The 24,496-nt window shown below is 40.8% G+C and overlaps 1 protein-coding gene across 1 annotated transcript in view; it reads left to right on the forward strand.

The window, feature by feature from the left end:
• SMC1B (structural maintenance of chromosomes 1B) overlaps positions 1 to 24,496 on the forward strand; it is an 82,287-nt gene that overhangs the window by 54,824 nt on the left and 2,967 nt on the right. The window contains exons 16-23 of the mRNA XM_027543510.1: positions 5,091 to 5,232; positions 6,028 to 6,173; positions 7,748 to 7,901; positions 11,380 to 11,478; positions 16,803 to 16,959; positions 17,469 to 17,623; positions 20,150 to 20,301; positions 22,227 to 22,296. Of these exons, the coding sequence (XP_027399311.1) occupies positions 5,091 to 5,232; positions 6,028 to 6,173; positions 7,748 to 7,901; positions 11,380 to 11,478; positions 16,803 to 16,959; positions 17,469 to 17,623; positions 20,150 to 20,301; positions 22,227 to 22,296 (1,075 nt within the window). The remainder of the gene's footprint in view (positions 1 to 5,090; positions 5,233 to 6,027; positions 6,174 to 7,747; positions 7,902 to 11,379; positions 11,479 to 16,802; positions 16,960 to 17,468; positions 17,624 to 20,149; positions 20,302 to 22,226; positions 22,297 to 24,496) is intronic.

The following is a 24,496-nucleotide window of genomic DNA, read 5'->3' on the forward strand; positions in this document are numbered from 1 at the left end:
CTAGCTTAGCAGAAGCAACCTGGAGTTGACTTCTGCTAAGCTCTAGCTTAGCAGAAGCTCTAGCTTAGCAGAAGCAACCTGGAGTTGACTCAAGCTCAGGTGATGAGCTCCTTATTGCAAAATTCAGGCTCATCCTTGAGCAAGTAGGGAAAACAACTATGCCATTCAGGTATGACCTAAATCAAATCCCTCATGATTGTATGGTGCAGATGACAAATGGATTCAAGAAATTAGATCTGATAGAGTGCCTGAAGAACTATGGATGGAATTTCATAACACTGTACCGGAGGCAGTGACCAAGACCATCCTAAAGAAAAAGAAATGCAAGAAGGCAAAGTAGTTGTCTCAGAAGGCTTTACAAATAGCTGAGAAAAGACGAGAGGTGAAAGCCTAGGGAAAGATATACCCAACTGAGTGCAGAATTCCAGAGAATAGAAAGGAGAGGTAAGAAAGCATTCTCAAGTGAACAGTGCAAAGAAATAGAGGAAAACAACAGAACGGGAAAGATGAGAGATTTCTTCAAGAAAACTGGAAATATCAGTGGAACATTTAATGCAAGGATGGGCACAATAAAGGACAGAAATGGTATGGACCTAACAGAAGCAGAAGAAATTAAGAAGAGATGGCAAGAAGAACTATACAAAAAGATCTTCACGACCCAGATAATCACAATGGTGCAATCACTTACCGAGAGCCAGACATCCTGGAATGTGAAGTCAAGGGGCCTTAGGAAGCATTACTACCAACAAAGCTAGTAGAGGTGATAGAATTCCAGCTGAGCTATTTCAAATCCTTAAAGATGGTACTGTTAAAGTGCTGCACTCAATATGTCAAAAATTTAGAAAACTCAGCAGTGGCCCCAGAACTGGAAAAGGGTCAGTTTTCGTTCCAATCCCAAGGGAAGGCAATGCCAAAGAATGTACAAACTACCATACAGTTACAGTTACTTCACATGCTAGCAAGGTCATGCCCAAAATCCTTCAAACTAGGCTTCAGCAGTACATGAACCGAGAACTTGCAGATGTACAAGCTGGATTTAGAAAAGACAAACCAGGGATCAAATTGCCTACATTAGTTGGATCATAGAGAAAGCAAGGTAATTCCAGAAAAACATGTACTTCTGCTTCACTGACTATACTAAAGCCTTTGATTGTGTGGATCACAAAAAACTGGAAAATTCTTAAAGAGATGGGACTACCAGTTGACCACCTTACCTGTCTCCTAAGAAACCTGTATGCAGGACAAGAAGCAACAGTAAGAACTGGACATGGAACAACGGAGTGGTACCAAATTGGGAAAGGAGTGTGTCAAGGCTGTATATTGTCACTCTGCTTATTTAACTTACATGCAGAGTATATCATGCAAAATGCTGGGCTGGATGAATAACAAGCTAGAATCAAGAGTGCCAGAAGTAATATCAATGACAATATCAATGTGCAGATCATACCACTCTAATGGAAGAAAATGAAGAGGAACTAGAGAGCCTCTTGATGAAAGTGAAAACAGGAGAGTGAAAAAGCTGGCCTAGAATTCAGCATTCAAAAACTAAGATAATGCATCTGGTCTCATCACTTCCTGGAAAATAGAAAGGGAAAAACTTGAAACAGTCACAGGTTTTATTTTTGTGGGCTCCAAAAATCACTGTGAATGGTAACTGCAGCCATGAGATTAAAAGATGCATGCTCCTTGGAAGGAAAGCCATGACAAACCTAGGCAGCATATTAAAAAGCAGAGACATCACTTTGCTGACAAAGGTCCATAGACCGAAAGCTATGGTTTTTTCATTAGTCATGTATGGATGTGTGAGTTGGACCATAAAGAAGGAGAGCACCAAAGAACTGATGCTTTTGAATTGTGATGTTGGAGAAGACTCCTGAGTGTCTCTTGTACTGCAGGGAGATCAAACCTGAATATTCATTGGAAGGACTGATCCTGAAGCTCCAATGCTTTGGCCATCTGATGTGAAGAGCTGACTCATTGGAAAAAACTCATGTTGGGAAAGATTGAGGGCAGGAGAAGAGGGTGACAGAGGATGAGATGGTTAGATGGCATCACTGACTCAATGGACAGGAGTTTAAGCAAACTCTGGGAGATACTAAAGTACAGGGAAGCCTGGACGTGTACACCCCATAGTGTCGCAAAGAGTTGGACATGACTTAGCAACTGAACAACACATTAAATATTACTCTCTTTTCGTTATTACTGCTGTTGTTGCCTTTGTATTAGTAGTATTTAGCACAGTGTCTGATACAATTAGTGCTTTAAAGTGTTTCTTATATGAATGATTCTATTAGCAGGTCATGTGAGGGAGGGTAGATGGAGAAAGGATGAGCTACAGTTGATATTGGAATTCTTTTTTTTAAGATAGGAGTTCTATTGATTTATAGTTGATATACAGTATTATATAGTTACAGGTGTACAGTGTAGTGATTCATAGTTTTCAAAGACTGTACTCCATTTGTTATAAAATACTGATTATATTCCCTGTGTTATTCAGTATATCATTGTAGCTTATTGTATACCCACTAATTTGCACCTCTCAATCCCCTCCTGCTATGTTGCTCCTTTCTCCATCCCTCTCCTCATTGATAACCACTAGTTTATTCTCTGTGTCTGCTTCTTTTTTGTTATATTCACTAGTTTGTTGTATTTTTTTGGATTCCACGTATTAGTTATAGCATATAGTATTTGTCTTTGTCTGACTTACTTCACTTAGCATAATACCCTTCAAGTCCATCCACATTGCAAATGGCAAAATTTTGTTCTATTTTATAGCTGAATAGTATTCCACTGTATGTATATATATACACATACGCACACATATATATATATATCACATCTTTATCCATTCATTTGTTGATGAACATTTCATTTGCTTCCATATCTTGGAAATTCTAAATAATGCTGCTATGAACAGTGGGGTTCAGTTCACTTCAATCGCTCAGTCGTGTCCGACTCTTTGCGACCCCATGAATCGCAGCATGCCAGGCCTCCCTGTCCATCACCAACTCCTGAAGTTCACCCAAACTCACGTCCATCAAGTCGGTGATACCATCCAGCTATCTCATCCTCTGTCGTCCCCTTCTCCTCCTGCCCCCAATCCCTCCCAGCATCACAGTCTTTTCCAATGAGTCAACTCTTCCCATGAGGTGGCCAAAGTACTGGAGTTTCAGCTTTAGCATCAGTCCTTCCAAAGAACACCCAGGACTGATCTCCTTCAGAATGGACTGGTTGGATCTCCTTGCAGTCCAAGGGACTCTCAAGAGTCTTCTCCAACACCACAGTTCAAAAGCATCAATTCTTCGGCGCTCAGCTTTCTTCACACTCCAACTCTCACATCCGTACACGACCACAGGAAAAACCATAGCCTTGACTAGACGGACCTTTGTTGGCAAAGTAATGTCTCTGCTTTTTAATATGCTATCTAGGTTGATCATAACTTTCCGTCCAAGGAGTAAGCGTCTTTTAATTTCATGGCTGCAGTGGGGTGCATGTATCTTTTTTATTTAGAATGTAAATATTTTTTATTTACATTCAGTTTTTTTTATATGTACCCAGAAGTGAAAGTGCTGGGTCATAATGGTAGTTCTATTTTTAGTCTTCTTTTTTTATTTTTAGAAATCTCCATATTGTTTTCCGTAGTGGCTATACCAATTTACATCCCCACCAAGAGTGTACCAGGGTTCCCTTTTCTCTACATCCTTGCCAGCATTTGTTATTTGCGTTCTTTTTAACAATAGCCATTCTGACAGCTGTGAGGTGAATTTGATTTGTATTTCCCTGTTGATTAACAGTGTTGAGTATCTTTTCGTTTATCTGTTGGCCATCTGCATTTCCTCTTTGGAAATATGTCTATTCAGATCTTCTGCCCATTTTTTCATCAGTTTGGTTTTGAGTTGTTTGAGCTGATTGTATATTTTGTATATTAACACCTTAGCAGTTACATCACTTGCAAATATTTTCTTACATTTAATAGGTTGTCTTTTCCTTTTGTCAGTGGTTTCCTTTGCTGTACAAAAGCTTACAAGTTTAATTAGGTGCCATTTGTTTGTTTTTTGCTTTTATTTCCTTTGCTTTAGGAGACAGATTCAAAAAAATATGGCTACAATTTATGTCAAAGAATGTTCTGCCTATGTTTTCCTCTAGGAGTTTTATGGTTTCTGATCTTACATTCAGGCCTTTAATCCATTTTGAGTTTATTTTTGTATATGGTGTTAGAGGATGTTCTAATTTCCTTCTTTTACTTATAAAAGAAGTCCAGTTTTCCCAGCACCACTTACTGAAGAAACTGTCTTTTTGATACTGGACTTCTTTATGGGGAGTTTATGAATCTCGCATAGTAGGAAAGTACATCAGGAAAGAACATGTTCTTGAACTCCCAAGTTTGGAGTTTGTGAATGAACTACTATTTGAAAAGATTAATTGACTAAATAAAATAAACATATGAATTGTAACTTAAAGAAAAAGATAAGGAAACTATAGATTGTAAAGGATTTAAGAAACGCATTCATATGCAGTATATGAATCCTGATTCAAACAAACCATTTTTTTTAAACTAATGAGAATCAGGAAATTTGGCAAAGATAACACTTTGATATTAAGGTTGTTATCATTTCTACCTATAGAAGCTTATGGTTATGTATTTAAAGTCACTTCACTTTCAGAGAAACATTAAAATATTTATTGATGAAATTACATGATGTCTGAAATTTGCTTTAAATAGTGATGGGAAGGAGTAATAAGTGGGATTATAGGTAAAAGAAGATGGACCATGAATTACTTAATTAGAGTTGGGTAATAGCTGTATGGGAATCCATTGTAGTCTTTTTTTTATATTTGTGTTTGAAGTTTTCCATAATAAAAACAAAAAATTTTTTTAAAAATTAAAGGATGACCCAGAGGGATGGTATGGGGAGGGAGGAGGGAGGAGGGTTCAGGATGGGGAACACATGTATACCTGTGGCGGATTCATTTTGATATTTGGCAAAACTAATACAATATTGTAAAGTTTAAAAATAAAATAAAATTTAAAAAATAAATAAAAAGGAAAAAAAATTAAAGGACTCTGTTTACCACTTGTATTATACTAGATTAGAATTTGAGAAACAAAAAACTCGGCTTAATATTCAACTTGAATATAGTCGTAATCATCTGAAGAAGAAACTGAATAAGATTAACACATTAAAAGAAGCCATCGAGAAAGGTAGAGAAGACACTGATCACCTAAAGAAGGTAATGAATGATGCGTGACCAAAGTGTCATTGAAATGATGACTTTCTTTGATGAATAAGCGTTGAGTTCCTGAAAAGCTCTAATAGTGATAGAAGGTGGGGAAGGGGTACAGATTTGAGAAATACTTGATGTAAAATCCGCACAGCTTCATGACTTTCTAGATGTTGAGAGGATGGTTCTGAATTCTCATTTGGGTGATTGGTGGATAGGAGGAGAGATTAAGGAGAGAAAATTCTGGACCTGTGGAGCATGACTTCCCTTTGTGACATCTAAACAGCAATTTCCGACAGATAGTTAGTGAGTACATGGATAACAGGAGAAGTCTAGGCTGGTTTATTGGAGTAGATTGAATCCATTATGTAAATTCAGAGAGTAGGCAGCGAAGAGCGGGGGAGCAAGGATGGAGTTCTGGAAGGAGTGGTTGCCTTAGTTATGAAGACAGCCACGATCCCCAGCGTGTGAGGAGAAAGGAAGTGAGCGAAGTTAAAGTGAAAAGGCTAAAGTTAAAGCCAAGAAGGTAAAGTCTGGTAGGAAGAATGTTTTCACTGGACAGTGGAAACAGAAGTCAGATGACAGCAAGCTGGGAAATGAATCCAAAGTGAAAGAGAAAGGTAGGTAGTGATTACCTGGTAGTGTAAACAGGAGTGGGTCACATTCTACAGTGGAGGCTCTGGCAGCATGCAGGACAGGGTTTGTCTTGGAATGACTGGGATGGTTGTATTAATAATAAAATGACCTGTTGGCCTTATTAATATAAAAGATGGTAAGCCTGTAATGTGAATCATCTCCATACAGGTTGAAGAAAATTGTCTGAAAATTGTGGATGAACTCATGGAAAAACAGCAGCAACTTAAGGATGAATTTGTCACTCAGAATACCAACGTTGAGGAAGTCCAAGCTCAAATTGAAGAGGAACGAAAGAAGTTTTTGGCCATTGATAGGTGATTAAAAGTTTATCAAGAGTTTAAAAAATGTTTACCATCAATTTGAAATTTATTATAGAAGTTTTATTATTTGAATATGTACCTTTATGTGGCTTTTGGTCTCCTATTGCATCTGTCAAGCATTGCAACTTAGGGGAAAAACCAAGAGAGGTGGTTAGTTGTTTAGAGTGTATAGTACTTTTAAATGAGTAAAGAGAAACCTATACAAAGTGTTCAGTTCAGTTTAGTTGCTCAGTCATGTCTGACTCTTTGCAACCTCATGAACTGCAGCATGCCAGGCCTCCGTGTCGTCCATCACCAACTCCTGGAGCTTACTCAAACCCATGTCCACTGAGTCGGTGATGCCATCCAACCATCTCATCCTCTGTCATCCCCTTCTCCTCCCGCCTCTGGTCTTTCACAGCATCAAGGTCTTTTCCAATGAGTCAGTTCTTCGCATCAGGTGGCCAGAGTATTGGAGGTTCAGCTTCCTTACCATAAATCTCCTTGACACCAGTCCCTTCCTGTTAGGAAGGCCCTGCTAGTCTGTATGACAGCATAGCGAGTGAGGTGTCGAATCTGGAGCCATACTACATGGTTCCAGGCCCTAGCTCTGCTGCTTATATATGGTGCCTTCATTTTCTTATTAGTAAAGTGGGGATGGTAATAGTGCCTATGTCATAGAACAGTTGTAAGGATTAAATGAGTTCATATGGTTCTTAGAACAGTACCTGACATTCAATGAGCGTGTATTTGCTGTGATGATGATCAGTAGCACTTTGAGTCCACTGGCCTGTTGAACCAATGACATCTGCTCTCCTGTGTGATTGACACAACCATAAGTGAACAGGTGCAGTGAGTTCTGTTTTTGCTCAAACTCTTGAATATTTCACAATGTTCAAAGTCTTAGTGTTTCAAAATGCTGCCAGAAAATTCTTTGTCTAAGATTTTTGAGTGGAATTTAGTTTGTTTATGCATGATTTTTTTGGCTCATACTTAATTTAAATAGAACCACATCTCTATCATCAGATTCTTGAAAACCATATAATTCTTAATTTATTTTCTTTTATTTTTAGTTTTCTGGGTCTTCTTTAAAGTCCCCCCTTTTGTTTCAGCTGGTAAGACTCCTAAGCCCTCATTAAGATAGAAGGCCTTGCATTAGTGGTGGTGATGGTAGTAATAAAGTTTAGACTATTAGGTGTGTAATGACTTAATTGGTAAGACATTTATCTTGCTAACAGACACTTTCTCTTGGTTTGAGGTTCTAAAATGTAGAACTTACATTGAGAGAGATACACCTTGAAAAATTGTACAGATTTAAAAATAAGGTAACTGGAAGAGCACTGTATTGTTGTTAGCCTGAGTAAAGTATATTATTGGAAATGTTCCCTTGGATTAAATAATTATATTCGTGGCCTTTGTCAGGAGTGTTAAAGTTTAAATTACAAGCATTCATGGACTAACTCTGCAACTTAACAGCACTTGAAAGAAAAAAGTTTTTTCATGTAAATTTATAAACATGTTTTTCTTCCTGATGGAACTTTATGTAATTAGTAAAATATAATCACTTTTTCATATCTGTGTATTTGCAGGGAAGTGGGAAAATGGCAAAAAGAAGTTGTGATCCTTCAGAGTTCTCTGGAACAGAATCGGTTAGAGAAGCATAACATGTTGCTTGACTGCAAAGTTCAAGACATTGAAATAGTTCTTTTGTTGGGGTCTCTGGATGACATCATTGAAGTGGAGGTACTCTAGCAAGTGATTTTAAAATATGTGCAGTTGTGTGGAACTTTATGTAGGCCTTTGTTTGCTTAGTGAAGTTGTAGCCATGCAGACTCTTAGTCTTATTCTAAAGCTTTATTAGCAGAAAAAACATCTCGTCTGGGAAGGGAAAAGGGCAAAATGATCCTCATTCCAGAAGACTGGGCACTTTGTATAGCTCTCTTATTTCTCTTGCTAATCCGTATCCTTTTAGCTCCATAGGACCAGTTTCTTACCTGTATATAGACACCCAAGAGGAATCGGAACTAAAGCCATGGGAGTTCAGGGGCATTCTGGAGAGATGGGGTAGCCACAGTCCGTTTCGGGCAGGGGCACATGCCTGACAGCATGAGCAGTGCTGTACTCTGGGAACACCGTCAGTGGTGTGTGGAGGGATCTCGTTCTGCATCTTCACCAACAACTTGAGGTCCTTTTCAGTAGAAACATGACTCACTGAGTGTCCAGGCGATGAGAGTGTGGGGAAGGTGATAATAGATACCCAGGGAGTCAAAAGGGGAGACTGAAGTCTCCCCATGGTGGACATTTTTCTGTTAGCTTCCTTTGCTTTCTCATCACATACATACTACACAGTACTCTTGAGGTCGGTGGGACACTTATGTACCCTTTGTTCTGCTGCTCATGTGAGGAAAGATACGACGACATAGTTCAAGAAGAGTATCTTACTATTAGCTAAGGCAGAGGATGGTGAACATAGTTAGTTCTTTTACCTTTCAAATTATCTTTTAAATCTTTAGTGACCTCTTCCCTGTAGTCCCCTTTCCACCTCCCTCCTCCCCTTTCTGCTTTGTCACCAGTCGGAAATCCATGCATTTCCCTCCAGTTTCTACTCCAGAAGAGGCGTTCAGTCCTTTGGTTTCTTCAGTATGAAGCAGCTGTGAAACAGTTTTTCTCTTGCTGATTTTGACTACTTCTTATAGCATAATTCTGGTGTTATATTACACTCAAAAGTCTTTTGCTGGGGAAGGGGAGAGATTCCCTGGCAGTCTCACTGCCAGGGCCCCCAGTTGGATCTCTGGTCAGAGAACCAATATACTGTAAGCTGCACAACTAAACCTAAAAAGAGTCTTTTTTCTCTGTTTTAGCAGAGAGTACATCCCAGATGGAAGGAAAGGAGAAGCCACTTTACTGGCCACAAATGTCATGAGCCCCACTCAGATGGCTTTAAAGGGGGAATGGGAGGTCAGGGGATAGGACTGAAGTGGAGGCTGCCTCCCCTGTGACATGGTCCAGGAATTTGAACACTGTGGAGAACTTAATATGTATTGGCTTTATTTGTTCAGATCAGCTTTCCTCACATGGCTGCAGCTGTAACCACTAGCTTTGACCAGAGCGGGAAGACACCTCTCTCCTGCCCTCAGTTAGAAAAATCCTGAGGAAGAACTCTGACTGGTTCATTCTGGATCATGTGTCCACTCTTAAGGGTGCAGAAAGAGGGAAGGGAGGGTCTGTAACAGAAGAAGTGGATGGAAGCAGAAAAGCAGTACTCACAATAATATAGAGAGAAATGGAAAGTCTATTTAAAAGGCTGTAATTTTAGAAGAGGTTTGTCATTGAATAGTGTGGAAGCAGCAGCAGCTTTAGTGCCTGACATCTAAGTAAATGCTGCTGGTCAAGCATTCCTGCTGCTGCTTTGGTCCTATTGTTTTTTCGGTTAGTGAACTTTCAGAAGTATTCTCCAACATATGTGCCCACCATGAATGTGAAATTATTTACTTGTTTATTAGGGTGAATGACTTTCATATTCATAGTGGTTATTTCAAAGCAGGTATTAATACCTTAAGCTGGATTAATACTGAATCGTTATCTAGAAAATGATAGGTCTGCTCTACTTTGTGCTGGTCAAACCACATTGGAATATTGCATTTACTTTCTAAAGCATGATGTTTTCTGAGAGTAAAGTGTCCACGATAGTGAAAAGGCCCAGACTGTGTCATGCTGGGAAGAGAATTCTTGGGGAATATGGTTATTCCCCTCCAGTAGAAGAAGGTCTGCCACAGAGAACAGAACATACTTGTTCTTTCTAATCCTCAGGGGGACACTGGGGTTGGGGGTGGAGGACACAGAGTCAGATTTCTTCTACTAGGGAGCACTTCCTGCTAGAAGGAGGGAAGGCCTCTAGTGGTGAGTCCATGATTGAAGTTTTACAAGCACATCTAGTTGTTGGTGTTTAGTTGCTAAGTCATGTCCGACTCTTTTGCAGCCTCATGGACAGCAGCCATGTAATGAGGGTGCTGTACAAGGTCATCTAAAGTCCAAAACAGAAAAGGCATTGGGTATACATTGTCTCTTTCCAGAAGGCTGGACAAGGATCACCACATAGAATTAATTGTCTTATGCAGTTGTAGGAATCGTCTCACAACTATTGTAAGGTAAAACTGAGATTTCCCTTCCATGGGATGTGTTCAGACATGGGATGAGTTACCTACATCTGCCAGAATTCTCATAGGAAATTCTTATATTGTGGGAAAGACTGTACCAGATCACTGGTTCCCAAACCCTTCACATGCACGTGAAGCCCCTGGGGACCTTGTTTCCCAGGTGAGGCCTGCTCTCGCCGGCCCACGGATCACACTTCAAATAGCAAGGCATTAGGTGACTCACATAGAAACTTAATACAAAGTACAATGTTGAATCATAAATAGTAGTTGTGAGATTCAGGGGTTCAGTGTTACCCTTGTGTTCAAATTCCCCTTCCGTGTGAACCGTTTTAGTGTAAATATATAACATGTGGACTTAACTTCCAAAGGTAGTTTTATTGGTTTGTTTCAGGTGAGAACATCTGTAAAAGAGTGAGAAAGGGTTTTCGCTTAATTTGTAGGTCTTGCTTTTGGTGTCAGCATTACACCAAAAGCCGGCCTGCAGCTGAATAAGTGCTTCTTTATTTGTTCCTTCTTTCCTCCTCTTTCTTCGTTCAGAGTGACATATATTGAAACTGAAATACATGTTTCCAGCATTGCAGTAGGCACTGACACTACAGCAGTGAGTGTAACTACCCCAAATCCCTTCCTTCGCGTTCTTCTGGGGGAAAAAGTGGCAGACAGTAAAATATTCATGTGTTTGGTAGTGATATAGGCTAAAGAAGATACAAAGCAGGGAGGGAAATAAAGAGAACTTGAGGCAGAGGCCTTGGATGTCCTGAGAGAAGGCAGCTGGCTAGTAGACGAGGTAGAAGATGAAGAGATACAGACGTGTAGAGGAAGGGTGTCCAGGCAGAGGGCATTTCGCCAGCCCTAAGTGATGTGTACACGGTCTGTTCAAGGAGCCCAGGTTGGTTGGAGCAGGGAGACTAACACAGAGTGAAGTTAAAGGGGAAGCCGAGGCCTTGGAGGCCTGCATAAGGCTGTTTTATCTTCTCGGCCATCAACTGGAGGACTTGGGACAGACACATGAGTAGACAGCCCCATTTTCAGATAACAAGGAAAGGGCTTCGTGTGTTTTTCAGTTGGGAACTGAAGCAGAAGGTACCCAGGCAACAACTGATATATATGAAAAAGAAGCAGCTATTGAGGTGGACTACAGCTCTCTAAGAGAGGATTTGAAGGTAACTGAAAGATTTCTGTTGTTTATGACTAACTTATGGGAATACTGAATATATAAATCCTACAGAATAATTTTTAGATGACAGAGCATAGTTTGGGGGGTAAGTAGATTTCCTAATAGTTTTTAAAGAAATAGTATAAACAGGTTACATATAAAATGCTTAAAATATTTAAAGTGTTTATATCAGCATTTCTCCCTCTGTAGTCTGTAGAATACCAATACCATGAAAGATCTTGTTGAAGAAGAAAAGTTTCTGCCAGTATTTTGAAAGGCTGTTCCCTCCTCTTGAAGATTCACAATGAATAAAAAAAGTCATTGAGAAAAGTCCTGAAACACACAAAAGTAGCCAACACACTTCAGGATCCTGAATTACCCTGTCGGCGTCTCAGTGCAGTACCTCAGGAAGTGACAAGCTCTTCATAGCAGCAGAGCACAGACCAGAAATCGAGTTTCATGGTCTGTTTAATTTAATAGCTCTGACTCTGTTTCTGTTACCCCTGTAGCCATATGTTGCTTTGTGTTTTGATTTTGTCCTGAAGCTGCTGCTTTTATGAGGACAAAATGACTCTGGCCTTTCTTGCCTTCCAGCCAACACAACCACAACCCTCAGAGAAGAGAGAGCACCTATTGTAGTGGTGCTATTCTTAAGGTTGAAGAAAAGCTTTTCCACAGAGGTCCAGCGGTTGTCCTGTCATCACAGTGTCCTGAATCGGGTCACATGTTCACTCCTGGCCAGTCACTGTTGGAGTGGGATGGACTTAGCTTAGGCCAAGCAGGATTCATGGGCCCTATGAGGGAGACATGGCCAACTTGGGCTTTGTTAGAAAGGAAGAAATGGAGAATGGATGTCAAGTAGCAATAACTACCACGTCTTTTTATTTCATATTTTTAATATTAATATATTTTGTTAGATTTATTGAGTTCTTTTATTGTTAATTGTGGCGCTTTGGGAAATCAGAAAATAACCTCTTATCTATTTTATAGTCTATTTAGTGCTTTCATATTTAATAAGTCCTTCCCTACAACATTACTAACTATTTATAAATATTCTCTTCCTGTTAATGATTTTTTCTTTTCTTAGTTAATTTATCTGAAATTTATTTTTATATATAGTATGAGGTAAGAATCTTTCTTAGAAGGTACATAAATTAACCAATTTACTCGGCATCTTCTAAAAAATTCTTTCCTCCAATGAATTAAAACACACCTTTATCAGATGTTAAATAACGCCTCTACGGGGTCAAGAAAGTTTTCCTGGAAGGTAATGCCTGCCGCACTTTTCCCTTCTCTCCTCACTCAAGTTAGTTCTGCTCATGGTTTAGGTTCTAGTTTAAATGTTACCTCCAACTGAGCTATTTAAAATCCTAAAAGATGATGTTGTTAAAGTGCTGCACTCAATATGTTAGCAAATTTGGAAAGCTCAGCAATTGTCACAGGATTGGAAAAGGTCAGATTTCATTCCAATGCCAGAGGAAGGCAATGCCAAAGAATGTACAAACTACCATACAATTGTGCTCATTTCACCTGCTAGCAAAGTAACACTCAAAATCCTTCAAGCTAGGCTTCAGAAGCATGGGAAGATATTAAGAAGAGGTGGCAAGAATACACAGAACAACTATACAAAGAAGATCTTCACGACCCAGATAATCACGATGGTGTGATCACTCACCTAGAGCCAGACACCCTGGAATGTGAAGTCAATGGGCCTTAGGAAGCATCACTACGAACAAAGCCGGTGGAAGTGATGGCATTCCAGTTGAGCTATTTCAAATCGTAAAAGATGATGCTGTGAGAGTGCTGCATTCAATATGCCAGAAAATTTGGAAAACTCAGCAGTGGCCACAGGACTTGAGGAGGTCAGTTTTTATTCCAATCCCAAAGAAAGGCAATGCCAAAGAATGCTCAAACTACCACACAATTGTACTCATCTCACACGCTAGCAAAGTAATGCTCAAAATTCTCCAAGCAAGGCTTCAACAGTATGTGAACTGTGAACTTCCAGATGTTCAAGCTGAATTTAGAAAAGGCAGAGGAAGCAGAGATCAAATTGCCAACATCTGCTGGATAATGAAAAAAGCAAGGGAGTTCCAGAAACACATCTATTTCTGCTTTATTGACTGTGCCAAAGCCTTTGACTGTGTGGATCACAATAAACTGTAGAAAATTCTTAAAGAGATGGAAATACCAGACCACCTGACCTACCTTTTGAGAAATCTGTATGCAGGTCAGAAAGCAACAGTTAGAACTGGACATGGAACAGCAGACTGGTTCCAAATAGGGGAAGGAGTACGTCAAGGCTGTATATTGTCACCCTGCTTATTTAACTTCTGTGCAGAGTACATAATCTGAAATGCTGGCTGGATGAAGCACAAGCTGGAGTCACGATTGCCGGGAGAAATATCAATAACCTCAGATATGCAGATGACATCACCCTTATGGCAGAAAGCAGAAGAACTAAAGAGCCTCTTGACGAAAGTGAGAGAGGAGAGTGCAAAAGTTGGCTTAAAACTCAACAGAAAACTAAGATGGCATCTGGTCCCATCACTTCATGACAAATAGATGGGGAAACAGTGGAAACAGTGAGAGACTTTATTTTGGGGGACTCCAAAATCACTGCAGATGGTGATTGCAGCCATGAAATTAAAAGATGCTTACTCCTTGGAAGAAAAGTTATGACCAACCTAGACAGCATATTAAGAAGCAGAGACATTACTTTGCCAACAAAGGTCCATCTAGTCAAGGCTGTCGTTTTTCCAGTAGTCATGTATGGATGTGAGAGTTGAACTATAAAGAAAGCTGAGCATTGAAGAGTTGATGCTTTTGAAGTGTGGTGTTGGAGAAGACTCTTGAGAGTCCCTTGGACTGCAAGGAGATCCAACCAGTCCATCCTAAAGGAAATCAGTCCTGAATATTCATTGGAAGGACTGATGCTAAAGCTGAAACTCCAGTACTTTGGCCACCTGATGTGAAAAACTGAGTCATTGGAAAAGACCCTGATGCTGGGAAGGATTGAAGCCGGGAGGAGAAGGGGAAGACAGAGGATGAGATGGTTGGATGGCATCACCAACTCAATGGACATGAGTGTGAGTAAACTCCAGGAGTTGGCGATAGACAGGGAGGCCTGGCGTGCTGCTGTCTGTGGGGTTGCAAAGAGTCGGACATGACTGAGCAACTGAACTGACTGACTGATTAGATCATAGGAAAGGCAAAGGAATTCCAGAAAAACACCTACTTCTGATTCATTGAGTATGATAAAGCCTTTGACTGTGTGGATCACAACAAACTGTGAAACAATCTTAAAGAGATGGAAATACCAGACCACCTTACTTTTCTCCTGAGAAACCTGTATGCAGGACAAGAAGCAACAGGTAGAACCAGTCATGGAACAATGGACTGGTTCGAAATTGGGAAAGGAGTACGTCAAGGCTGTATATTGCTACTCTGCTTATTTAACTTCTATGCAGAGTACATCATGTGAAATGCCAGGCTGGTGAATCACAAGCTGAAATAAAGATTGCTAGGAGAAATATTAAGCTCAGATATGCAGATGATACCACTCTTACGGCAGAAAGTGAAGACAAACTCAAGAGCCTCTTGATGAAGGTTAAAGAGGAGAGGGAAAAAGCAGGCATAAAACTCAACTTTCAGAAAACAAAGATCATGGCATCTGGACCCATCACTTCATGGCAAATAAAAGGTGGAAAAGTGGAACAGTGACAGATTTTCTTTTCTTGGGCTCCAAAATCACTGTGAATGGTGACTGAAGCCATGAAATTAAAAGACACTTGCTCCTTGAAAAAAAAAGCTATAAAAAACTTAGAATATTAAAAAACAGAGACAACACTTTGCCAACAAAGGTTTGTATAGTCAAAGCTATGGTTTTTCCAGTAGTGATGTATGGATTTGCAAGTTGGACCATAAAAAAGGCTGAACACCGAAGAATTGATGCTTTCAAATTGTGTTGCTGAAGAACATTCTTGAATAGTCCTTTGGACTGCAAGGAGATCAAACCAATCAATCTAAAGGAAATCAACCCAGAATATTCGCTGGAAGAATTGATACTAAAACTCCAATACTTTGGCAGCAGATGCCAAGAGTTGACTCATTAGAAAAGACCCTGATGCTGGGAAAGATTAAGGGCAGGAGGAAAAGGGGGCAGCAGAGGAGGAGATGGTTGGATGGCATCCTGGACTCAATGGACATGAGTTTGAGCAAACTCTAGGAAATAGTGAAAGACAGGGAAGCCTGGCATGCTGCAGTTCACGGGGTCACGGAGAGTTGGACATGACTTAGTGACTGAACAACAACAACCAGACGGGCTGGATCTCTTCTGCCCATAGTACTCACGCTCACCTGGTGGAGGGCTTCACACTGTTGTCAACACCAGTTTGCATGTCTGCCTTCCCTGTCAGCTCTTTAAGGGCAAGGACAGAGTAGTTTTCATCACTGAATCCTCATACATAGTAGATGATCAGTATTTTTTAATGAACGAGTGTATGTCCATTGACAGATGAATGGATACAGAAATTGTGGTACATATATACAATGGAGTATTACTCTGCTATTAAAAAGAACACATTTGAGTCAGTCCTAATGAGTTGGATGAAGCTAGAGCCTGTTATACAGAGTGAAATAAGTTGAAGAAAAAGACAAATATTTATATTAATTCCTACATATGAAATCTATAAACATGGTACTGATGAATCTATTTGTAGGGCAGCAGTGGAGATGAAGACATAGAGAAAAGACTTGTGGACACAGTGGGGAAAGGAGAAGGTGGGATGACTTGAGAGAGTAGCATGGAAACATACATATTACCATATGTAAAATAGGTAGCCAGTAAGAATTTGCTTTTGTGACACTGTGCTCTGTGACAACCTAGAGGGGTAGGATGGGGAGAGAGATGGGAGGGAGGGTTCAAGAGAGAGGGGACATATGAATACCTGTGGCTGACTCATGTTGATTTATGGCAGAAACCAACACAGTATTATAAAGCAATTATCTTCCAATTTAAAAAAAAATTTTAAAAGAAGCAATAACATGAATTGTTTACTTTTTTAGCCAGATTAAGAAATACGAAGGTGAAGCGTGTTCCAAGAGGGCAGCACCCATGACGCCTGAGCTATGAAAAGGCACAGCCAACCCAGGAAGCCACAGTAGTGCCCCAAACTGCACTGCAGGCTCAGAGAGGGCTGCCAGGGCTGGCAGGGCTGGATGCAGAGCGAGAGAAATAGGGGCCATACCCTGAAGGGCCCGGTGCCTACTTACTGCAGCAGTTTGGGTCTAAGTGGCATGCTAATCATTGCTGTTCTTTGCCAATAATAGGCTCTACAATCTGATAAAGAAATTGAGGCCCAGCTTAGACTCCTCCTACAACAAGTAGCATCCCAAGAAGATATCCTGTTGAAGACAGCAGCCCCAAACCTAAGAGCCGTGGAGAACCTGAAGACTGTCAGAGACAAGTTTCAGGAGTCCATAGACGGTGAAATTAAACTTTAGTTGATAGCAAGATCATATTCGTTGGTATTAGGGGTTTTGATTTCTGTAACATTTACCAATAATCCCCCCTAAACTGTACCTTTGTTTTGATTATATATATATATATTTTTTCTCTGTTATCTTATAGTAATGTACTTTTAATACTGAATTATTAACTTCTTCCTTTTTGAAAAGAGTTTTGCTTTAATTTAAAAACAGGTGTATTGGTTATTTTTGAACAGTGTCTTATTTCATAGCAGCACAAGAGGCATATTAGATAACTCTGTTGGAATTTGTTGTTATTATTTAAAAATCAGCCCTACCCAGAAAAGGAGCTCATCAATTTTAATAGTCATTTTCTTGGACTTAATAGTAGCTGAGATGTTTTGAAGGTAGATTTAATTCAAGATGGCCAAACTCAAAATCTAGCTTAAAAAATGTTTTATGCTTTAAAGTTAAAATAAGAAAAGCCCTTGGTGATCTTCAAAATAAAGAACATTGATTCTCTCTTAGCTTTTGAGGCCAGCAGAAAGGAAGCCAGAATATGTAGGCAAGAGTTTGAACAGGTGAAAAAAAGGAGATACGATCTTTTCAACCAGTGTTTTGAGCACATCTCAGTCTCAATTGATCAAATCTACAAGAAGCTCTGCAGAAACAACAGTGCCCAAGTATGTATTTCTCACCCTCAAATATGAGTAGGAACTTGTGTTACTTGATATTGTTTTCTTTAATGGTGATAAATCACCATCACTCTCTCTTGAGTAACCCACTTAACTGGGTAAAGTCAGCTCGTGAAAATTGGTTATCACAGTGACCTGTGTTCTAGGTCTAGTCAGCCTGGCAAGTCAAAATCTCTGGTCCTGCTTCTTTATCTGCACAATGCGTGGGTTAGATCATCTGGTTTCCAAGTTCTCTTTCAGTTCTGGAATTCTGTGATCTGTACTGATTTGACTTTGTAGAGCTGTCAGTGGTCTCTGCAGTAGAGTTAGGGTAATGTAGGGGAAAAAGGTTGATGTGGGGTCTGTGGAGAGGGAAGGAACTAGAGGCAGGGTTCAAGTCTAGACGCGCCCCTTGTCGTATTGGTCTTTCCATTCCGTGATCAGTATCCACAGCAAATACTGTGCAGTTGGACATGGACAAAAGATGTAGACCAGGTCATATATATGTGAGTTTCCCTCTTTCTCTCGGTATTCTTTTATGACTGAAGTAATCTTGAATCACATACTTAGAATTTCAACCAAGAATAACTTGGTGATGGTGGTGGTGGTGTTTTTAATTAATTAATTTAATTTTAATTGGAGGCTAATTACTTTACAATATTGCAGTGGTTTTTGCCATACATTGACATGAATCAGCCACGGGTGTACATGTGTCCCCATCCTGAACGCCCCTTCCACCTCCCTCCCCATCCCATCCCTCAGGGTTGTCCCAGTGCACCGGCTTTGAGTGCCCTGTTTCATGCCTCGAACTTGGACTGGTGATCTATCTCACATATGATAATATACATGTTTTAATGCTATTCTCTAAGATCATCCCACCCTCGCCTTCTCCCACAGAGTCCAAAAGTCTATTCTTTACATCTGTGCCTCTTTTGCTGTCTCACATATAGGGTCATCGATGCCATCTTTCTAAATTTCATATACATTCGTGACTTCCCTGGTGCCTCAGATGGTGAAGCGTCTTGCTTACAATGCAGGAGACCTCAGTTCGATCCCTGGGTTGGGAAGATACTCTGGAAACGGAAATGGCAACCCACTCCAGTACTCTTGCCTGAAAAATCCCATGGATGGAGGAGCCTGGTGGGCTACAGTCCATGGGGTCACAGAGAATCCAACACGACTGAGCGACTTCACTTTCTCTTTCATACTCTATTGGTGTTTTTCTTTCTGGCTTACTTCACTCTGTATAATAGGCTCCAGTTTCATCCACCTCATTAGAATTGATTCATGTGTTCTTTTTAATAGCTGAGTAATAATTTTCCATTGTGTATATGTACCACAGCTTTCTTATCCATTTGTCTGGTGATGGACATCTAGGTTGCTTCCATGTCTTGGCTGTTGTACACAGTGCTGTGATAAACATTAGAGCACATGTGTCTCTTTCAATTCTGGTTTCCTTGGTGCGTATGCCCAGCAGTGGGATTGCTGGGTCGTATGGCAGTTCTCTTTCCGGTTTTTTAAGGAATCTCCACACTGTTCTCCATAGTGGCTGTACTAGTTTGCATTCCCACCAACAGTGTAAGAGGGTTCCCTTTTCCCTACACCCTTTCCAGCATTTATTGTTTGTAGACTTTTTGATAACAGCCATTCTGACCGGCATGAGATGGTACCTCATTGTGGTTTTGATTTGCATTTCTCTGATAATGAGTGATGTTGAGCATCTTTTCATGTGTTTGTTAGCCATCTGTATGTCTTCTTTGGAGAAATGTCTGTTTAGTTCTTTGGCCCATTTTTTGATTGGGTTGTTTATTTTTCTGGTATTGAGCTGCATGAGCTGTTTATATATTTTTGAGATTAATTCTTTGTGAGTTGCTTCGTTTGCTATTCTTTTCTCCCATTCTGAAGGCTGTCTTTTCACCTTGCTTATAGTTTCCTTCATTGTGCAAAAGCTTTTAAGTTTAATTAGGTCCCATTTGTTTATTTTTGCTTTTATTTCCACTACTCTGGGAGGTGGGTCATAGAGGATCCTGCTGTGATTTATGTCAGAGAGTGTTTTGCCTATGTTTTCCTCTAGGAGTTTTATAGTTTCTGGTCTTAGATCTTTAATCCAAAAATTAACTTATTTTTTATAAAGTAAGACTAGAAGAAACCTATTAACTCCTTGAGGGCAGGATTCATCTCTGTTCCTATAGAACTTGACCCATAACAGGTATTCAGTAAAGATTTGATGAAAGGACCAGTGGAAGAATTGAATGAAGACTGTTTTAGTTTGACTGCAGCATATGCTTCTGCACTATGAACAGCAGACTGATGGGAAGATCTGATCTTTTATGTGTTAGAATGTTTTCCCTGTATTCCCTATCCAGTAAACTTTGTTATCTCTGATTATAAGTAGAGCTGAATACATTATTTACAAGTATTGGTATATTTTTCCATCAAACGGAGAAAAATAAAAACCAGTAGTATTTTGCAGTTCCAAATTGAACTTTACCAATAGCTTTTTTGATATTGCTAAATAAATAACATGTGTTTCAGGCATTTCTTAGCCCAGAGAACCCAGAAGAGCCTTACTTGGAGGGAATTAGCTATAACTGTGTGGCCCCAGGCAAACGGTTCATGCCGATGGATAACTTGTCCGGGGGAGAGAAGTGCGTGGCAGCCCTGGCACTCCTGTTTGCTGTGCACAGGTATGGTCACAGTGAGCCCTCTGACTGTGCATCAGGGCAGAGGCCAAATGGCCCTTCCTACAGAAGATCTACTTACTACTTGTCTTTATGCAGCGTACGTCATACAAAGCTATTTTTTTCAGCCAGACAATTCAGGTTATGCTATGGGCCTGTAATAATTTAGACAGCAAATTTAAGAGAGAATTCAGTCTTTGACAGATTTTTATTCAATTTGTTATTATCAAAAGCTACTAATGTCCAGCTTAATCGAAAAGAAAGGAGAAAAGGGGGTAGCAAATGGCCAGATTTGAATTTAAGATTGCCAAAAAACAATTCCAACAACAAATCCAAACAAAATAAAAACAGCTAACTTTTATGTTATTTTCCTAGTCCACATTCAGAGATGTGCTATTTAGTAAGGGATGTTAAGCAAAGTATTTCTTCTGGAAAAAAGTTTAACCTCCTCATTTCCACTGATGATGGTGACACTTGTGTTTGTAAAATAAATCACAGGAAAGATGTTAGCTAAAAGTAAAGCAATTAACTTTTCAACATCCAAAGCACTAGATGAAGAACTGTGGTATGGATAATAGAGCCTCTCTGTTTTCATGATCAGAAAGATCAACCCAAGTTTTACAGCTGTTTGTTACTGGTCCCAAGAAGGAAAAAGAATTGGTGATGATAGGAAAGCAAAAGAAGATGCCACTAATGCAGGAAGACTTTGAGAAATGGAGGAGGCAGGGACTGTAACAGGAGTGAATCTGAGCAGAACACGACTCTTCCTGGGTGTCACCCCATCCATTTATTCAACAGATATTTGTTAAATATTTACTGTGTCGAGTGGTGTTAATGGGCATAGGAGAGACCGCAGTGAAGAAAACAAAGACCCTGCCTCAAAGAGACTTAATTTTAGCTGGGGAAGACAGATGATAAATAAGGTGTATTAGGAAACTAATTCTCTAATATAGAGACTATTAGAAAATGACAGATGCTGTAGAGACGAGGCAATGGCAGTAGTAACAGGGAAGGGTTTGCAATATTAAAGTCTTCTGGGGAGGACTTTTTGAAAGGGTAATATTTGAGCAAAGATTTGAAGAAATTAAGGGATCAAGTCACATGGGTGGAGTGTTCTAGAGGAGCGTTCTAAGGGAAGAATATTCTAGACATGAGTGCAGAGCAAAGTGCTGAGGCCAGAGTGAGCCTGGTGCCTGTAGAGAACAGACTGTCTGCAGCAGCAGCAGGCGCAGGTTAGGGAGCTGTGGTAGCAATCAGGGCGGAAGATGGTGGCGGTTCAGACCAGTGTGGGAGCAGACACAGCGTGGGGTAGGAGGGAGCCTAATCAACTAGAGGGATAAGAGCTGCCATTAACTGAACTGGAGAGGAGCACAGGACGGGGGTGGGTTTGAGGGTAGGTGAAAAGTTTGATTTTGCTTGAGTTTGAGCAGATACCCACGTGGAGCTGAGTAAGCCACTGGACCAGTGAGGCAAGGGTTTGAGAAGTCAGAACTGTCAGTAGAAGTGTGAGAGCATTCCATCTATGAATGATACTCAAAACCTTGAGAGCAGATGACATCATCAAAGAAGCTAGTTAGATAGAAGAGGGCTCTGATCACTGAGCCCCAAAGACACCACAGTGTCAAGAAGTTAAGAGATTGTGGAGGAGCTGACAGAAGAGATTGGGGCCTGGAGCAATGGGTGGGGCGGGGAGTTGATCATGGTGTCCTTGACGTCAGAGGAAGTCGGGGAGGACTGCCCTGGTTCCATCCACCTTCCTTTGAAGGGATGTGGACTGGGAATTGAGCACTGTATTTATTGACAGAGGCCATTGGTGACCTAGACAAAGGCAGACGAAAGGACATGTTTTATTTATTCTGAATATTCTTAGTCCTGTCCTCCAAGTCTTGTAAAACAAAGTTGTAACTGACTTGATTGTAATTTTTTTCTAGTTTTCGGCCTGCTCCATTCTTTGTTTTAGATGAAGTAGATGCAGCCCTGGACAATACTAACATTGGCAAAGTAAGTTCCTTTCTGATTTAACTTCCAGTGCAGTGTTTACAGTTCAAGGATCAGGATGCAGTCAGAAGGCAATTTACCCTGAGCAAACATAGTTTGATAGTTGCTGTATAAAGGCAAAATCTAAGTTAAAAATCTAAAAACAAGATGATCCAGGGTAGTAGTTTTCACTCAGGGTTTAGGGGACTCAGGATCACTGTGCTGGATCCACAGCACTGCTGCTGAGTGACTTGCTTTTCCCCAAATCTGGGTATTGGGACCTAGAGGGTCCTTAAAAGTAGACCACATGGCAAATAGGACCAAATTAGTTGTCTAATAAAGTCCAAAATAACATACCTAAATAAAATCCCAAAGGAATTAAAGTTCAAAATTTTGGTCCCCTTCATTTATTAAAATGTCTCCAATCAGTGCATTTGCACATAATCCTAATCCTGTTTTCAGTATTTGAGACCATGAGGGAACGAAGGACATAACTGAAAATCAGCCTTAAAGATCAGTACATAGACGGACAGAGCCGCCTGTGACAGACTCTCAGACGTCTCAGCCATCTTGACTAAATTTCGGACTTGACTGGAAGGTGACCACAGGATGGAGGCAAACGTTGGCGGCCCCATCCTGCAGAGACCCTGGGCCGTGGTCCTATTGCCAGAGCCATCCATTTCTGGAAGGAGACGAATTAAACTTCTGGTTTTGATTCTAGGTTCATCAGCCTTCCGGAAATGACTGGACTTTGCATTTATAGCTGTTTATAAGGAGGCTGCTCTGGTCATTGGAGAAGGAAATGGCAACCCACTCCAGTATTCTTGCCTAGAGAATCCTGTGGACGGAGGAGCCTGGCGAGCTGCTGTCCATAGGGTCGCACAGAGTTGGACACGACTGAAGCGACTTAGCATGCATACATGCATTGGAGAAGGAAATGGCAACCCACTCCAGTGTTCTTGCCTGGAGAATCCCAGGGACAGAGGAGCCTGGTGGGCTGCCATCCATGGGGTCGCACAGAGTTGGACACGACTGAAGCGACTTAAGAGCAGCAGCAGCAGCAGCTCTGGTCATGCTGACAGAGAAGGTCTCTAGTAATTTGTTAAGTTGGCATTCTGGGTTATACTTTAGTCTTACAAACTTGGTTACTGAGTCCAACCCTGAGAGGTGTATTGAGTCTTGGGCACCACCCTGAGTCTGTGCAGTTGATCTCCCTTGATCTCTCTCTGTTGAGCCTCTTGTGTGATCCTGGGAGACGCAGGGGCTTTCTAGGAGCTGCAGCCCGGGGTAACTTCTGCTGGGAACAGTGTCATCTTCCAGCATTTCCCAGGCTGTATTCACCTAACCCAGCTCTCTATAGGGCCTTGCTGTTTGAACATGTCACGGCATACATAAGAATAGCACATTGATGCCACACCCACAAAAGTTAGGAACTAGATCCAGAGTCCCCTGAAGCTTGTAGAGAACAGGCCAGAGCCACGTCTGTGACCTGTGAGAGATGTCGGGGTGACTGGGAAAAGGAAACACAGGAATAAAAAGAGAGTCTTGATTCATCTCTCTGGAATGCCAGCCAATCTGCGTCAGCTAATTGGACTCCAAGGCCTGACTTGTTTGGGAGAATTTTTTAGCGCTTTGTATCCCGTATCCTGTGTGGGGGCAGGGGTGGCTCTATCACTGGACTTCGGACACTTGCCTTCTCTGAAGGGGAACTGAAGTGCATTCCGTTGTTGTTCAGTCAGTCGGTTGTGTCTGACTCTTTTGTGACCTCATGGACTGTAGCCTACCAGGCTCCTCTGTTCTTGGGATTTTCCAAACAAGAATACTGGAATTAGATTGCCATTTCCTTCTCTAGGATCTTCCCGAACCAGGGATCAAACCCACATCTCCTGCATTAGCAGGCAGATTTTTTACTGCTAAGTCACCAGGGAAGCCCAAGGTATCCATATCTTCTAGCAAAATTTAGATGTTTGTATTAGTGGAATCTTCAAGAACTAGGTCTTACTACTCTTTTCTATTGTAATATGTTCTATCCTAAGTACTAAAAGCCTCTTAATTTCCAGTTTCCCTTTGAGATTACGTTCCTGGCACCCCACTGCTGAATTGAGTATGAGCATGATGCAATATGAGCAACTGTGAAGCAGCTTCCAGTCCCGCTTGTGGTCAGGGTACCCAGCCTCTATCACACGTGACTCCTAGCAAAATGCATGCCTTACATTTTTGTATC

Source organism: Bos indicus x Bos taurus, chromosome 5 (assembly GCF_003369695.1).
Source record: "Bos indicus x Bos taurus breed Angus x Brahman F1 hybrid chromosome 5, Bos_hybrid_MaternalHap_v2.0, whole genome shotgun sequence".
Taxonomy (NCBI): Eukaryota; Metazoa; Chordata; class Mammalia; order Artiodactyla; family Bovidae; genus Bos; species Bos indicus x Bos taurus.